This window comes from Onthophagus taurus, chromosome 7, assembly GCF_036711975.1.
Source record: "Onthophagus taurus isolate NC chromosome 7, IU_Otau_3.0, whole genome shotgun sequence".
Taxonomy (NCBI): domain Eukaryota; kingdom Metazoa; phylum Arthropoda; class Insecta; order Coleoptera; family Scarabaeidae; genus Onthophagus; species Onthophagus taurus.
The window spans coordinates 5,127,613-5,145,685 of NC_091972.1; the positions used below are offsets into that span (position 1 = coordinate 5,127,613).

Consider the following 18,073-nt stretch of genomic DNA (forward strand, 5'->3'; position numbering starts at 1 on the left):
AGGCGAAAAGAGAGTAGTGGGACTCAATCGAGCCACTTATAGCGGACCAGGGCTTATTTTCATCTTAAAGCTTATTCAATCGACAAATCGCATTGAAAGAAATCATCTTATTAATAGACTACAACTTAATTTCTATGAAAATGACACTATCATGGTAAATTAAGATACAAAAAAGTTTTATTTGATCATCTCATTAACAACTCAAGTTTTAAAATACATAATGTGGTACGGGATTACAGTATTCCCAATAACCACTAGAAGAAAAGCAAATCTGTTGATGGCAATTGTACCAATATCCATGATGAGACCAACATGAATGGTGATGATGATGATGCCAGAAAACCGCTTGAATTTGGATAGTACAGATAATAATAAATAGGCAGGTTATAATCTGAAATATTTTATACCAATTCATAACGATAATTAATTTTAGTTATTTACTTACGGCGATTTTCATTTTGAATTTTCTTGTAAAACACTAAGCTATGTACTAAATTTGGAAACGTTTATATACCATCGTAAATTTATGTTATCATATCGCGTTGACCTTTCAACTTCTAAAATTTTTGAACTATTAAAAGAGATATTTGGAAATGATTCGATAATAATTAGTAATATTTCTTTTAATAATTATTATTAGAAATATTACAAAGAAAAGTAAATATAAGTAAATCTTCTAACCCATAATGTGACGTTATAACCTGTGTGGGATTAATTTGAGTATTCACAAATATGGTTAGTAGCAACAAATTGAATGCCAGGCGCCAGGTTCTTTCACGTCACGGTTGTATCGTAGGAGGATATTTTCTAAACCGTATACAATAAATGGCCATAATTCACGACGTGTATAGTTATTATGCAAGATATAGGTTTTACAAATGCAAAGACCTATTGTTTTGTTACCGTAATAAATTTTAAAGTCGACATAAAATATTTATAAATTGATAAATTTTTGTGACAAATAATAATAGTTAACCAAAAAGAGTTGGTGTATCAAATTTATATTAATAAACCAGATTTAATCTTTACTTGAAAAAATTTTAAAACTATTCAGATTCCGCAATTAGGAAAAATTAAAAAAAATCATCTTTTGATATATTTTATTGATACTAAATACTAAATACACAGTGTAAATGTTAGCAACACCTTGTTTTTCTTTGGTACAATTATTATTCATTAATTTTCAAAAAATTGATTAAATCAAATAAAAGTTATGGATAAACTTTAAGTAGCTATTAACAAAATTCATAAATGGACTAGGAATTGGAAAATGTAGCTTAACATTTTTAAGTCGATTCACATCACGAATGCCTCATTCCTCAAGTTAAATCAACAAAATATCTTAGGTCTCTACCTTGATGGAAGACTGAACCCTATACTCCTACACTCTCTTCTCTGTTTCAAAAAGATCTCCAATGTACGCAACTCCTCATCACATCTGTTCTGTATGAACAGATAATCGCTCCGTCCTTATCAACTCAGATTGAGATAATCAAAGATTTTACCCACAAAAAGTGTATGAACTGTTGGGATAGGGTTAAGGGCTGCCATCTGTCTAAGGAAGTATTACATTATCCTTCAGCAGAGGCAGCCTTGTCTTTCGTAAGGCTTGGTAGATACGCTCTACGAACTGTAACGGGACTCGTCACGGGTCACTGTAAGTCCTCTCTGTCGCCTCTGTAAAGAGAGCGAAGAGACGGTCCGGTCTGCAAGACCTAAGAATGAGAGACTTCGGAGAGGAATGGCCGACCACAGATGGCATCAGGAACACACTTCTGAGCTGTATTCTAGCCTTCGGAAATTCCTTAGGCTGGTTGATGTAGCCGGAGAGAGTGCAGGATATACAAGGGGCCCGGTGGGGCCTAGGTGCTGTATGCGTAAGCATACCTCCGCTTTCCTACATACATACATCTGTTCTGTATTTGTGATTACACTCTTTCGCCACAGACAATTTTGTCCGCTTATCAATCAATCTCTCTAACCATACATGTTCGTTCGCATATCTATGAAATCTACATTCTCTTAAACGCTCTCCGCAGTTTGAATTAAGATTCTTATATACCATGCACCATTCCACATCTTTATGGTTACTCATCGAGTCTGAAAGTTAACCTCATCATCTCCCTTGTTTAGTATTACTCAGTCATCATAATCATCAAATAATTCATATAATGCAATCGTAAGAGTATTAAAGCCATCTCCAAGCAAATCCATAACGCTTTCCTCAGCTTTTAACATAGCTTGTTATGCTCAAAATACACTTCCAATCACACCGCTAGTTAATTAGTACCACAACCATGTCTCTTTCTCTCGCAGCATCATCCACACTCTTCATTGCCCTGTATAGTACGATTTTTGCAAATGCATCCATCCATCTTCCAAGGACACTATTTGAAATTGATATCAACCACAGTGACCGTACACATGATCAAATTTAGAGAATATCTGTTATATCTATTATAGTTTCCCAAGTACGCTTCGTTTGATTCCACTGTTCTATCTGATAGATTTTTGCTAAAAGTCATGTACTTCCCCGAATCATCGTCTATCAGCACACTCTTCCCCTTCAATTTTCATACCCGATATGTCCTTCTACTGGGTCTACAATTTCATGAGTCCATGACGTTCTTCTTTTCATATTCCGGTTTTCTCACCGTTGTCGAGTGTAACCTGCTTGTAATTTCGCTTCAAAAATTGTTAGATAGGTATGGATGTGAAATAGGGAATATCAAGGAGATAGCCTCAGTCTGCTACTGTTTAACTTAATTAACAACGAATGTGCTGCATTGAATTGATCGCAGAGATGGATTATAAAAATTCTTGTACTAGAACTCTCTGAAAGTTGCAAAGGGCGCTATATTGAAGGCAAGAAGATGAATCCCTACATCATCAATTTACAAACACCTAAGCGTTTACTAAGTTAAATGAGACCAATCTATCTATCCAATCTAAAAGTTCTAGCAGAGAAAATCTTAAAACAAATAAAAATCATAACGAAAAGAACCGCAAAAAAGTAAAGATTGATTTATAGCAGCTACCTACGTAACGTGCAATAGTTCAGCGATATACAGGGTGTATCTGAATGACGTGCCCAAACTTCAGGGGGTGATACTTTAGGCAATTTTAAGGTTACTTTGATATATGAATCATGGGCGACTTGGACTCCCCTAAGGAGCTACACCGCTCCAAAAATGGCGGAAAATTTTGGTTAAATTTTTTTTCTCAAAAACCATAAACGCTAGGAAAACGAAATTTGGGGAATATGTTTAACTCATAGTAGGGCACGTTTTCACCCTATTTGTACTTTGAAGCTATCCTTCTAAAGTACTAAACGTAACCACCCCCTTTACATTTTTGCTAACATTTTTTTATGCAGATGGTAAATACATTAAAAAAAAATTTGCATAGGTAGGTGAAAGTATCCTAAAACTTTTTTGTCTCTCTAAAATTTTTCCAAAAACGACTAATTTTTGAGAAAAAAAATAATAAAGCAAACACTGCCCGTTAAATAACGGGGTTGTTTAGCAAAAGTTGGAATGAATTTTTAATGAAAAAATCTTAGTAGGCTTTGCAATCTTTGTCAAAAATATATTTGACGTTGAAATGTCAGTGTTTTTCTTACTATTATTATTGGTTTTAAATTAATTTTCTACTGCATTTACGCTCGTTCACTCGACGTTTCAAAATTTTAAATAAAACAATAATAATAGTAAGAAAAGCACTGACAATTAAACGTCAAAAATATTTCTGACAAAGATTGCAAGGCCTACTAAGATTTTTTCAATAATAATTCATTCCAACTTTTGATTAACAACGCTACAGCTTAACAGTTAGTGTTTGCTTAATTAATTTTTTTCTCAGAAATTATTAACTTTTCGAAAAACATCAGAGAGGCAAAAAAGTTTTAGAATATTTTCATCTATCTAAATAAAATATTTCCAATGTATTTGTCACCGTCATAAAAAAAATCTAGACTAAAATTGAACGGGGGTGGTTATGTTTAGTAACTTAGAAGGGAAGATTGAAAGTACAAATAGACTCGAAACATGCCCTATTATAAGCTAAACTTATTTCCCAAATTTCATTTTCCTGGTGTTTATGGTTTTCGGGAAAAAAATAATAAACCAAAATTTTTCGCCATTTTTGAAGGGGCGTAGCTCCGTAGGGGAGTCGAAATCGCTCATATCTTATATAAGAAAGTACCCTTAAAATTGCCTAAAGAATCACCCCCTGAAGTTTGGGCACGTCATTCAGATACACCCTGTATTTATCAACTGCAAGCTTGAAATAGAATTTGCCATGCAATAAGTACTCGAACATTTCCATTTTTGAGATTTATCAATTTATCTGAAACTTATTCACGATTAGGCTGTTAGGCTTTTTAATGTCCTTTGTGATTCTATTCGTTTAGCAATTCCAGTACTTACTTGTTTACAATAATTATTCCGTTGAGGTTTTTTGGTAGATATCATTTAACGATAAATTAATTTCTTTGTTTCGCTCACACATTAATATTAACATTATTGAATTGAATAATGTTTTTTCTTATGTGCTACTCTTTGTTCTTAAGAGGGCTGAATGGTGAAATAAATTTAAGAATTTTTATTATGGGTGTAATATGTGTTAAAATGTTAATCAAGATATTATTGGATTTTATAAATCTAAAGAACCGACATGAGAAAAGGTTAAAGTAAAACTGAGCGATTTGAAACGATTCCTGATTTTATATAAGATTTACCCACGCTAATTGAAAATCACTTAAACTAATTAAGATCTAACGCAAATCAATTTACGTCAATGGCTATAAATGTAAAAGGATTATTAAAAAATAATTAAAGAGTACTCAAAGGTGCTACTCAAGGTACTTCCCGAATTACGATCGCATGTTAAGATGACTCAAGTTATGAAGATTCTGGTCTCGCTACCGGCTATAATTTTTTATTAACGAATACACGGGAATAACCAAAGCATACACACTACACGTTACATCATATTTTTTTTATTAGAATTAACTATTATTTATGAGGAAAAATTTCATGTAAAATATAAATCCTTTAAAATAATTTGATTTTATTAATAAATATATTAAAGAACACAACTAAAAAAATGGATTTTTCCACATGAAATTACTAGTTCCAGTATAGTAGTATAATTCAATAGTTTTCTTTGTTTATTATTCATAAAAGTTCATAGTAAAAGATTGAAAACAAGTTAATCGTTTCTAACGGGCAGCGATTCTCGCTATATTGAAAAAGTCAATGTCGTAATAAGGTAATTTTTGCATTTTTTTTCACTCGTCTTCATTCAAATCCCAAATTACCTGTGCAGAAGCTGTGGTTTCCACTGACCTTCGAGATTATGGCTCATCATCGCTCATCACTCTCATCATCATGTGTGTATATAAAAGCCGCTCAATTACTGGGAATGTATCTTCTTTACTTTGTTGCTTTCAAAGAAACAGTGTTCAAACAACATGGTTCAACATAATTTGATTAAGGTAATAATATTTGTTACAAATTTAAATTGTTATAACTAAAATTTAATTTTTATGGTTATTTTTTTTATTATTATTTTTTGCAGATTTTGTTGGTGTGTGTCATTTTCTTAGTAGCAGTGTTTGCTGCTCCTAATCCAGGATGTTGTGGTGGAGGTTATGGTAGACGTGGTTATGGTGGATATAGAAAAGGATACGGCGGTGGATTAGGCGGTGGATATGGTGGTGGTTTTGGCGGTGGATATGGTGGAGGTTACGGAGGTGGTGGTGGATTCGGAGGCGGTTTCGGTGGTGGATACGGAGGTGGATACGGTGGTGGATTTGGAGGTGGTTACGGCGGAGGAGGTCACAAAAAATATTGGGGTTAAAGAAAGTTACTATAAAAAGGAAACAGAATTTGTGATCAGAATTTTGATATTGGTTTTTTTAAAATTTTACTATTAATCTACTTAATGATTATTTTGTACTTTGTCCTGAATCTTTGTAACATTAAATTTTCTTCTTTATATTGTTATGTTTAATTATATTTCATTTCAAATCAACACAATTTTTTTACCTAATCAAAAACCATAATTTAAACAATTTAATGTGCAAAGTTTGATTTAAAAAAATTATTTATGGAAAATAAGAAATTATTTATAGAAAATCAAATCTTCATTAAATTTGCTTTAAAATGATCTTTATTTCGTCATCATATCTCAATTCGTTCTTGAGATAAAAGTTTCCCTGAAGAAATTATCGTTATCGTGTGGTGTTATTTATAAGCCCCCGAACATAGCTGCTGGAGACTTTATAGCTTCCTTTGAAGAAGTATTGGCACAAGTTACTTTATTGGCTGACGATGTCTTATGCGTTGGGGACTTTAACATAGATATGCTCAAATCTGACACGGCAGCTGTTTCTGAATTGATTAATACTCTGGAGGTGTTTGGACTGCAGCGGCTAATTAAAGAGCCAACACGAGTCACCCCGAAAACTGCCACTTTGCTTGATGTTATTCTGTTCTCTAACGATGAATTAGTGTCTGATAGTGGGGTGTTGGATAATGATCTGTCGGATCATTCTCTGGTCTTTGTTGAGCTACATACACCACAGGAGAGGGTTGTACCCCTTTTCAAGACATATCGGAACTACGTTGGTTTTAGCGAGTTAATGTTTTATGAGTACTTACAATCATTGCCCTGGCGAATTCTATACGAGATACAGACTATAGATGAAAAAGTTAGATTTCTAACTGAAAATATACTAGTGCTATTGGATCTGCACGCGCCGCTAAAGAAAGCTCGAATTACTAAGCCAGGGACCCCCTGGATATCTGCTGAACTAAGAGCAGCAATGCAAAATCGAGATAAACTGCTTCAATCTTTTAAGCGCTCACGACACCCCGCGCATTGGCAGCTATATAAAACGGCGCGTAACTTGGTTACAAATATGCATCGTAATTGTAAACAAAAATATTTACAAAATTTTTTGGATTTGGGTAACGGTGCTAAGACCTGGCATACTTTGAAATCCACGAAATTAATTAAGTCCAAACATAGATCGCTTCCCAACCACTTTCAAGATGCTCCTATTATTAACGATTTCTTTATTGATTCGCTTCCCAGCACTAATACCACCGTTGATAATAATATGTATTCCAACTTAAATGAACGTGTTGTAATCCCTCTCAGATTTTCTACAGTATCTGAAAGCGATGTTCTGAAGATTTTGAAATCAATTAAATCTAATGCAATTGGTACCGATGGAGTATCGGTTAAAACATTAGAATACTGTATGCCATTTCTAGTGCCTTATGTCACACATCTTGTTAATTTTTGTATTCAAAATAGTGTATTTCCTTCTTTGTGGAAAGTAGCAGTCGTGCGCCCGATTCCAAAAGTTGCTAATCCGATCCTCGTTTCTGACCTTCGTCCAATAAGTATACTAACGGCAATGTCAAAAATCATGGAAAAAATTATTAATGGTCAACTGCAGCATCACCTGGAAATTAATAACATCCTTCCTTCGGTTCAGTCTGGATTTAGACATGGTCACAGTTGTACGACTGCTTTAACGTGTGTAATCGATGACATAATGGGTGTAACAGATAGAGGGTACATGACTATACTTGTTCTATTGGATTACACGAAGGCATTTGATACAGTAAATCACAACCTCTTACTAACTATTTTAAAGCACTATGGGCTGGAAGATTCAGCAGTTGCATTCTTTGAGAATTTCTTAAGTGGTCGTCAACAATACGTGCAGCTGTCTAACCATCAATCTAATACGCCTACTTGGCTCGGGTGTGGCGCAGGGTTCTGTGCTCTCCCCAACCCTGTTCTCAATTTACACAGCACCTTTAAGTAATATTTTTAAGTACTGCAAAGTTCATTTTTACGCAGACGATACTCAGGTGTATATATCATATAAACCTCAAGAACAACAACATTATCTGAATTTATTGAATATAGAATTGTCGGATCTGGTGTCTGCCGCCAACCATCACAGTTTAGTAATCAATCCGAATAAATCAAAAGTTATGATATTTGGCCGAAAAATGGATATTTTGCGTTATGGTGGAGATGTCAGGGTAACGGTCAACAGATCAACGCTCCCCATTGTATCTGAAGCACGTAATTTAGGGTTGGTGATGGATTCGGATTTGAGATTCCGGAGTCACGTGACAAGTATGCTTCAGGGTGCGTTTGGTAAACTAAAAGCTCTGTACCCCTCTCGCCATCTTCTCACTGTCAACACTAAGACTCTACTTTGTAATGCGCTGATTTTATCAAAATTTAATTTTGGAGATGTGGTGTATGGGCCGTCTTTACTTAGGGTCGATGAGCAGCGCATACAGAGGGTTCAGAACGCCTGTCTGCGATTTATTTTCGGGATTAGGAAGTATGACAGAATTTCACATAAGTTGACAGAGGTAAAATGGCTTAATATGGTCCGTAGGAGGCAACTGCATTGTTGTGTGTTTTATTACAACATAATTCAGAGAGAAAAGCCTCAATATTTATGCCAAAAAATTCAATATCGCACTGACATTCATAACTTGAATTTGAGATTCAGGGGGGCTCTGTCACCTCCTAACTACAATACGGAGTTATTTAAACGGAGCTTCAGTTATCAGATTGTAAAGATGTACAATGATTTACCCACTGAACGAAACTGCTTGCAAGCGTCTCCTCATTTAAAAAGCGAGTGTTTGGTTGCTTACTTGATCAACAGACGGCCATCCTAACTATTTAAATGTAAGGCGAAGGTGGCATTTATTAAGTATTAGTTTTCTTTTTTTTTACATTTTTTTCTTCCGTTTCTGTCTGTACTGACAGAGGTATTTCTTTAATTATTTTCTTTATATATTTAGTTTGTTCGCTTGTTGCTGAACGCTTTGGAATTTTTTGAATATTATTATAATGGAATTTAAGGTTAAGTTGAGCAGTGTCTCGGCACTGAACTTCGCCATTTCGTACTATTATAATTTACTAGTGAATTTAGTATTTTATTTTATTTTATTTTTTTTGTTTTGTATAGAATATTTAATTTGTTAATTTGATGTTGGTACGAATAAAGACATTATTATTATTATTAGATACGATTTGTTATTTTCCACTCTTAAAATCTATCACAATCAAAAGTGCATTAAAAATCATAACAGCGATGTTTATCGAAAATAAGAAATGGCACATTCAATCTCTATTAAATTTGCTTTAAACTGTTGGTTAGTTCATCATGATATCTCAATTCGTTCCTGAGATATTATTCTTTCAATTTCTGTTCTTTAAATCTGTTAAAATCAAAAGTGCACAGTTGGGTTCAAAAGTTATAACAACACCGTTTATGGAACATAAGAAATTGTTTAAGGCACACTAAATTTCAATTGAAAATGCTTTAAAATGTTTGTTGATTCGCAGTTCGTTCTTGAAATATGATAATTTCTACTTTTCAAATACAAAGTTAGGCTTAAAATTTGATTTAAAACGATCTTTATTTCATTCTTTGCATCTTCAGGATGTACAGATGCAAGTTAAAAAAGTTTTTATGGCATCTATGCATTTTAAAAGTGAACTATATATAATATGTAAGTATATTTCTTGATTATGTTACCTGAATAGAACACAACCGATGTTACTCTTCTGCTGTGGGTGTTGCAGGTACAAGGCAACACCCATTATTCAAAAAGAACAAATATGAAGCTGTAGGAATAAAGGATTTGTTATATGTGGATATCAAAACGAGTGTATTATTGCTGTGAAAATCTTTTTATTTTTATATTAAACAAATCCTGGCCAGTATTCAAATTTCAATCGGTTGTTTAAGCTACTAAATATTTTATCCTTAAATCTATCTTTTATGATCGATTGAATCTTCGCTTGAATCATGATGACTTCCATACCCGCCATAGCCTCCATGTTCATAATCATGATCGTATTTATGGTCATGGTCGTATTTGTGATCGTGATCATATTTATGATCATGATCGTACTTATGATCATGATCGTATTTATGATCGTGATCATATTTGTCATCGTGATCATGGCCGTATTTATGATCGTGATCATATTTGTCATCGTAATCATGACCGTATTTATGATCGTGGTCATATTTGTCATCGTGATCATGATCGTATTTATGATCGTGTTTATGATCATTGTCGTATTTGTGGTCGTGATCATGATCGTATTTATAATCATTTTTATGATCGTATTTATGACCATGGTCGTATTCATGATCGTGATCGTACTTATGATCGTGTTTGTAATCATTGCCACCGTGAGGTTCACGCTTGTGATCATCATGATCACCATGAGGAACATAACCATGCGGTTCATGATCTTTTTCATGACCTTTTTCGGGACCATGTTCATAGGAACCTCCATGATAATCGTATCCACCGATAGTTAGTGGACCGGCATAAGCCAATGCAATGCAAAGGGATAAACATAAAATCTAAAACAAGGAAGTTATGTAAAAATACTTGCTAAAGAGATAAAAAAACTTTTTATTATTAGAATTTTATAATTTTTTTCTAGTTTAACTATTAAAAATTATATTACTTACCATCTTCATGGTGATGCGTAGGTGAAGTCACTGATTTCAAGTGCAAGTTCAGCGGCTCTTTTATACTTCTTCGGAATAATTAATTTGATGGGCTTTCCACCAGGTGCATCTTTTAATCCGGTTTGGCAAATGAAACCTTGTTTATGCATTAATGCTTATCGCTGAAATATAAAAACTTGTGCATACGTTAAACTGGTAGCTTAAGCTCCAACAACCTTGTAGAAATTAAATCGTACAATGACCCTCTCATTAGTAATTATTTTGTACGAACGTAAAAATTAAGTTGGATTATTATGTTAAATTTTTTATTGGATTATGTTAAACTTCATAATTTCATGCATTTGTTTTCAGTTTATTTCCATTAAAAGTAATTATACAAAAGAAATTTTTATTAAAGTACAAAAGAAATTTAATGTGCTGAAGTTTTCAGCCACTTTGGAAACAGATCAATGTTGAACAATATTAACCTTTATTATATCATGTTCTTTGTGTATAGGACGTACTGGCTTAACTGGAACAATAGGGATAACAGGACGGTGTGGAGCAGCAGGTTTACCAGGACGGTGTGGAGCGGCAGGTTTACCAGGACGGTGTGGAGCAGCAGGTTTAATAGGACGGACTGGAACTACGGGAATAACAGGACGAACAGCGACAATGGGAATAACAGGACGAACAGGGATAACGGGAATAACAGGACGAACAGGGACAACAGGAATAACTTGAATTGGTTTATGCACCGGGGGATGGATTGGATGATGTGTAGGTGGATGTTCCGAGTGATGTGCTGGAGGCTGAGAATGTTGACATGGTTTAGGATGAACTGGAGGATGTTCCGGTTGATGTGTAGGGGGCTTAACCGTTGAGGGAATTGGAGGTAAAGCACATATACTGCATGGTGGTCGGGTTGGTGGTTGAGTAGCCGGTTCAATTACAGGATATTTCCATGGATCTCCTGACTGACCATGCGATGAATCTCCATGAACATATCCTTGTTCGCCATAAAATGTAATGACGAATACATAAAAGATTGCAATCTATAATCAATTATTAATAATTTACTCCATAAGCTTTATTATTTTTTAATATAAAATAAAGTATCTTGTTAAGTTGTTACTTACAAAGAGCTTCATATTATTTTTTCTTGTAAACCAATGACATCAAGGATATGTTTAGAACGCCTTTTATAGTTAAATATTTCCCCCATTATTTCTATTCTTTTTGGTTGCGATTGAAACAAATTACAATACTAAGTATTTGTTAAATATGTAACAGAAAAGTTTTAAAAGTTTAAAACTGAATTACAAAATTATTTATGTATAGATTAGATTATATTAATTAGAACAAGATACAGATTTATTCAAAGTACATAACGTACAAGTATGAAACACGAAGAATAAAATAATTATAACTTTCCAGGTTTGCTACTAAAAATTGTTTTTTCTATTAAATATCTTATATGTATATCAAGTATTAGGTATATATTCTCATTTAATGAGACGTAAATAAAAATAATTCGTACTTTTTGTATAATCAAACGTTTAAAACTAGATTGTCGATAACCTAATCGGGGAATTACAAAAACTGAGTTAATTTTATCTAATTATTTAGAAGTAGGTGTTTAATGATCCTGTTTTAGTTTAGATCTAGTTTAAAATAATGATATCTTTTCGTTTAAAAATCAATTACTTTAATCATAAAAGAAGTTGAAAATTAAGTATTTTACACGAGTATAAAGAGCACTGAAATTTGAGTTTGTATTATTCATTGCACCATAGTTAGAAGCCGGCAACTAAAATTACCATGACTTGTACTGTAAGTAGATTACAAAAAAACTAAAACTAATCCTAGTTTTCTTGGATATTTTATGATACATCAACATAATTATGGCAATTAATAACAATTTTTTTACAGTATATATTTTGCTTCGTTTTCTTCGTTGCATTTATTGGACAACAAACAGTTCTTGGAAGTCCACATTCACCGATACCCCAACATATCGTCAGACCACGTCCCATTGCAGTTCCGGTTGTACCAGTCAAGCCAGTTGTCGTTCGTCCTGTTCGTCCCGTTCTAGTTCCGGTTGTACCAGTCCGACCAGTTGTAGTTCGTCCAGCTCGTCCCATTGTTCGACCAGGAAAACCAGCTGTACATAACGAACATGACATAATAAAGGTTAATATTGTTCAACATTGATATCGTTGGAATATGGAACTTTATCTAATTGAATTTAAATCAAAATTTGTACCATAAGGCTTAATGTTCTTCTTTTATAAATGTGTTACATTTATTATCTTGATTAAAAATGAAATATAATAAGATTGAATTTAAATTTATCCCAACAATGTTTTTATGTAACTTTTAAAGATTGTCAAGTTTTTACCAAACTATATAATTCATTCTCTCGAAAAATTTAATTAATTAATTTTTGCGCAAGTCCGTTTTGTTCTCCTATCCAAGCAGTTGTTTCGGTAACTTTCCCCTCTTCATCCTGACCACATATTTTACCCATAGAAATCTCTGGATCTTAATGTTCTATAAGAGCATTTGCACTTGAGATGAGTCATTATAGGCTTTAGAAATGTTTTATAGATCGACATAGAGATTTCACTATAATAATATGAGCCATTATATAGTAAGCTTTGTTGGCCAGCATTCTTCTTCTAGCCTGACTGGATTCATCTCATTCCTTTTTCTTTGATTTAAGATTATAATTTCCGCATAGGTCACCAGTTATACTGAGTTATTTATTAGTAGATTCGATGGTATGTTCCAGAGCCAGATTAAGCAACATTGGTGCCAGTCCGTTCCCTTGTTTTAGCCATTAGGTAATGTTAAAAGTTTTTGTAAGCTTACAATCTTCACTGTTATCCTAAACTCCGGAGTCTTCCATAGGGTTGCGAAAGGTTACGGGGTTCTTCAGCTTGACAGTGAGAGTTCAAATTGAGTAGGATAAGCAAAGAGGTGTTGTTAGTATACGGCACCCCACTAATGTCTTCTACTACATTATCTGGCAGTCAAAATCTCAGCTCAAGGATTTATTAGCAGGTGTTCCCTGATGATTTTGCGTCATGTGAAGTCTGATGCTATTAGGTGCCGATTACTTGTACAACATCTAAAGCAGCGTTTTTTGAGAAAACCTTCAAACATTGTCAAAAGTCGAGTTTTGGAGGCTCGACAATTATCAGATTTGACCTTGTTAGCATTTGGGATAAAATAAACAAGGAATTACTTTTTATATAAAATTTATAACAAAAAATTGTTAAAATACTTAATATATATAAATGTTACAACTCCTTTTATATTTTATTCACCACAAATAGAACAAATTTAAAAGATTATTAGTCATCAATATGGCCGTCCAGCAGGAGCATGTCCTCCATGCCCGCCATGTCCACCATGTGGACCATGTCCCCCATGTGGTCCATGACCATGAGGACCATGACCATGGGAATCATGTCCGCCGTGCGGTAATCCATGAGACGAACCATATGAGCCACCAAAAGCCAATGCAATACACATGAACAAACAGAATAAAATCTAAAATAAAAAATTACCAAATCATATCGTTATTAAGATAAATATAATTTAGAATACTCACAGCAAACTTCATGTTGATAATTCTTTTATAACACTGATTTAGTGGACCCACTTGTCCATACTTATATAGTCGAGCAAATTTAGACTTCGTACTTCTTTGGAATAATTAATGTTATGAATTTGTAAGCGGGGACATTTCTTTATTTGGTTTAGCAACCGAATCTTTGTTTATAGACTTAATTTATCGCTGTTCTAAAAAAAACCTAAATATAAATGTGTTTTTGATTAATTAATTTTTTTCTACTAAATTAATTTCGTAAAGAAATATAACCGAAATCTCTTTGATTACAAAATAATTCATAATTACAATTGATCTAACGCTCGCTTATATCTAATTATCTTTCTCGAAATATCTATATTAGTCAAATTAAACAAAACAAAATGTTCGTATCTCTTTTGCTGTGCTTAATAAATATTTGTTAAAGGTGTCCCAAATTGTGCGATATTTTTCCTTGATTTCATTTTTATCAATTTTCCCCTCTACGTGGTTCTTCTCTCGAATACGTATGTCTTTATGTTCATAAAACGTGTTAAGTTCCATTTCGCTTATCTCATGCATTCCTATACATATCCTATATGCGTTGTCTCTTATTTCAAGTCAGCTTTTGAAATCGTCTACTAATTTTTTTTTTTCTTGTTTGTCTTCTATTACCTCGTTAAGTAATCCCAAAATCTATACTTCACCTTTTTTCTGTCATTCAAGATCTCAATTTTGCCGTTATAGTATCAGTCGTGAGCTCTAAGTTTACTTAAAATTATTTTGGCCCTTTTAAATTTAAGCTACAGATTTATAATAATTAAATTAGAAGATATTGAAATTTGGGAATTCCCAAAGTCCCCTTAAAGGATTTTCTAAACAAACACATGAATAATTTGAAAATAAACCTTGCTCAAATTCATGTTTCTTAATTAACACTTAGACTCAAATTATTAAAAAATATTGCTATCACCTTGACCATTTCCATAAAAATTCATCTAAATCTAAATATTTCTCAGTGAATAGTGAGATATCGAAGAGATCACTTCGAAAGTATTTTCTAATTGTGTTATTTTACATCAAATAGCTTCATAATGAATTTTATTTCTAAGGTACGTTTCGAAATTTTCACCTAATTTTAATTGGTTATATATCTTATTTTATATCATTGAATAGTTGTTATTTGCCTTGGTATCGTTGTTTCTTATCACATCAATCGAATCATTTCCTGGGCGATTTGGTTATGGATATGGAGGATATGGGGGGTATGGGGGGTATGGGGGGTATGGCGGATATGGAGGAGGATTTGGTGTAATAGCACCTGTAAGACCAGTTGTAGTTGGTGTCGTTCCCGGATTTGGATACGGCGGTTATGGATATGGCCATCATCATCATCATCACCATTTTTAAAAAAAAGTACCTCTTTTTAACTACGATCTCTTCTAACAAATACTACGGTTTATAATACTTATTTGTTAAAAAATAAACATAACGTAACTCATATTTATAATGGTTTTATTGTAATTTTTAAATGAAACTAACATAATCTCAAGTATTTATAATAAATAATTTAAGTTATTAAGAGTTTATTGTATACAGTAATTGTTTACAATTCTTTACATTATTCAAATATTACTTTCACTCTCTACCCTCTTCCTCCATTTCCACGCCCTCGGCTCCTCGGCCCAATCATCCCCTCACCCATCCCTTTGTCTCCTCACTCCCATCACCATTCTCATCCATTGTTTCCCCTCTCCCCCCTCTCCTAAGATCTGCCTTCGGTCTATCTCCTCCTCCCTCAACTCACTGCACCCATTCAGCATGTGTTCCAACGTTTCCCATTCCTCCCTGTACAGCCTACACCACCTCTCCTCATCGGCGATCCAGTATTTGTTGGCTCTCTCCTCGTTTCCACAACGGAACCTAGCCACCAACTTTTTCCCTTCCTCATCTCTTTCCAATAACAAGTATCTAGGCAGCCCCTCCGTAATTATGTCCCTGTACCTTTCGTTATACCTCCCCTCTTTTATTTGTGTCCTTCTTTCCTGTCTCTGCACATCTCGGTCCCTGTCTCTCAACTCCCTCCACATCTCCCTACCCACCCTTCGTCTACTATTTATCTCCGTTACCGAGTAGCCCGCTCGTCTATAATAGTTGTCTCTGTGTCCTTTCCCATATCTGACCTTTCCCTCTCTAATTTCCCTCCAACACTCCCCCAGGATCCCGCAGCTTGGCCTCCCTTCTATTCTTTCTTCATATTTCACTGCCCTCCTGCCCGCCTCCACCCTGACCTTATCCACCTTTACCTCTTCCCTCACTATATACCCCGGTGTTTCTCTCGCCACCCCAAGCACCCATCTCCAATATCTAGCCTGCACGTCCTCCAGCGGTCCCTGCTCCCTCCATCCCCATACCTCTGCCCCATACATCATCACACTGCTAACCAGACCTTCAAACATAATCTTCCTCGCTGCCACATTCCTTCCAAAGGCTCTCTTCCCCCAACCCCATACTTGTCCCATCACCTTATTCGCCTTTTTTGCCATAGCTATCACATGCGACCCCTCCCTGTTATCCTCCCTAAACACATACCCCAAGTAAGTATACTCCCTAACCTCCTCGATCTCCTTTCCCTCCCATCTCCAGTTTTCTGTTCTTTTTCTCCCACCCTTACAAAACTTCATCATCCTTGTCTTCCCCACATTCACTTCCAGCCCCTTCCCCCTATAGTATCTTTCCAATGTCTTTATCATCTCCTTCATCTCCACCGCTTCTCTCGCCATGACCACGATGTCATCCGCGTATGCTAACATATGCACCTTTCTACCTCCCACCATCAATCCTCCCATCTGCCCCTTCCCCAATCTTTCCTCCAGGTCCGCCGTATACAGTGCAAACAGACTTGGGCTCAGCGGACATCCCTGCCTCAGTCCCTTCGTCGTCCAGAACACGTCGCTCAGCTTATCTCCCACTTTTATCCTAGCCATCGTCTCCATGTATATTTCCTTCACTCTCGCAATTAGGTGTTCCGTTATCCCCCTCCTCCCCATCTCCTCCCACAACATCCCCCTATCCACCTTATCAAAAGCCGCCTTCAAATCTATAAACAGGGCGTACAATTTCCCTCCCTTCTTATCCAGCTCTCTATCTGCCAAATGCTTCAACACATACACGTTGTCGATTGCTCCCCTTCCCTTTCGAAAGCCTGCCTGCCCATCCGGCAAAATTCCCCCCAACTCCATCTCCTCCTCCAATCTTCGTGTATACCTTGTATGCCGAGTCTAGTAGGTTAATTCCCCTGTAGCTCTCTACACTTCCCTTATTACCCTTTTTATATACTGGGCAAATTACCCCCACTTTCCATCCCTCCGGAATCCCACCCCCTCTCCATACGATATTCATCCCCTCCAACAACTTCACTCGCATCACCCTTGATGCTTCCAACCATGCTTCGTTATGTATCCCATCTTCACCTGGCGCCTTTCCCTTCTTCAATCTCCTAAGCACCGCTTCCATCTCCTCTTCTGCTATCTTCTCTCCCCCATCTCCCTCATATCCTTCCAACCCCGTTAGCCTCGTTTCAACCCCTCCCAATAATCCCATAAAGTAACTTTTCCATTCTGTCATGTGTATTTCGCTGGTTATCGTCTCCCTACCCTTCTTTCCTTTTTTCAGATACCTCCAGACCTCCCCTTCCCTTGTTATCTATCCCCCTCTAATCTCTGCCGCCTCCTTCTCCCTCAATTCCCTATATCTATCCACCCCTATCTTCCCCCGTCTCCACAGCCTCAACCTCCTTCTCGCCTCCCTCTTCGCCTTCTTGCACTCGCCATCATACCAGTCGTTCCTCCCCACTTTGTCCCCCCTACGTACACACTCCCTTTTCAGTGTTACCTCCCGCACTACCTGGGTAAGCTCTTCCAACCCGTTGATCTCTTGTATCCTCTGTTGCC

At 35.5% G+C, this 18,073-nt stretch overlaps 2 protein-coding genes and 2 long non-coding RNA genes across 4 annotated transcripts; 2 read left to right on the top strand and 2 right to left on the bottom strand.

The window, feature by feature from the left end:
- The first annotated feature begins 5,365 nt into the window (after window positions 1-5,365).
- Window positions 5,366-6,000, top strand: LOC111429198 (glycine-rich protein 3-like). The gene is made up of 2 exons (XM_023065046.2): window positions 5,366-5,497; window positions 5,581-6,000. Exons 1-2 carry the CDS (start codon window positions 5,474-5,476, stop codon window positions 5,860-5,862), a joined length of 306 nt encoding a protein of 101 aa, XP_022920814.1. The 5' UTR covers window positions 5,366-5,473; the 3' UTR covers window positions 5,863-6,000.
- Window positions 6,001-9,728: 3,728 nt separating this feature from the next.
- LOC111429171 (putative eggshell protein) lies at window positions 9,729-10,606 on the bottom strand. Its single transcript, XM_023065013.2, has 2 exons — window positions 10,547-10,606; window positions 9,729-10,435 (listed from the first exon to the last, which is right to left on the bottom strand). The coding sequence occupies exons 1-2, from the start codon at window positions 10,553-10,555 to the stop codon at window positions 9,830-9,832; spliced, it is 615 nt and encodes a 204-aa protein (XP_022920781.2). The 5' UTR covers window positions 10,556-10,606; the 3' UTR covers window positions 9,729-9,829.
- A 415-nt stretch (window positions 10,607-11,021) lies between these two features.
- LOC139430414 (uncharacterized) lies at window positions 11,022-12,879 on the top strand. The gene is made up of 2 exons (XR_011640904.1): window positions 11,022-11,420; window positions 12,458-12,879. It is a non-coding gene; the product is annotated as an uncharacterized lncRNA (long non-coding RNA).
- Window positions 12,880-13,771: 892 nt separating this feature from the next.
- Window positions 13,772-14,350, bottom strand: LOC139430695 (uncharacterized). Its single transcript, XR_011641077.1, has 2 exons — window positions 14,145-14,350; window positions 13,772-14,083 (listed from the first exon to the last, which is right to left on the bottom strand). It is a non-coding gene; the product is annotated as an uncharacterized lncRNA (long non-coding RNA).
- Window positions 14,351-18,073: the final 3,723 nt, after the last annotated feature.

What these genes read in the sequence shown, in the direction of transcription:
- LOC111429198 (XM_023065046.2), top strand. Translation starts at nt 5,474, where the DNA reads ATGGTTCAACATAATTTGATTAAG. An exon ending in TTCAACATAATTTGATTAAG is followed by an intron (nt 5,498 to 5,580) that starts GTAATAATATTT and finishes TATTTTTTGCAG; the next exon opens with ATTTTGTTGGTGTGTGTCAT.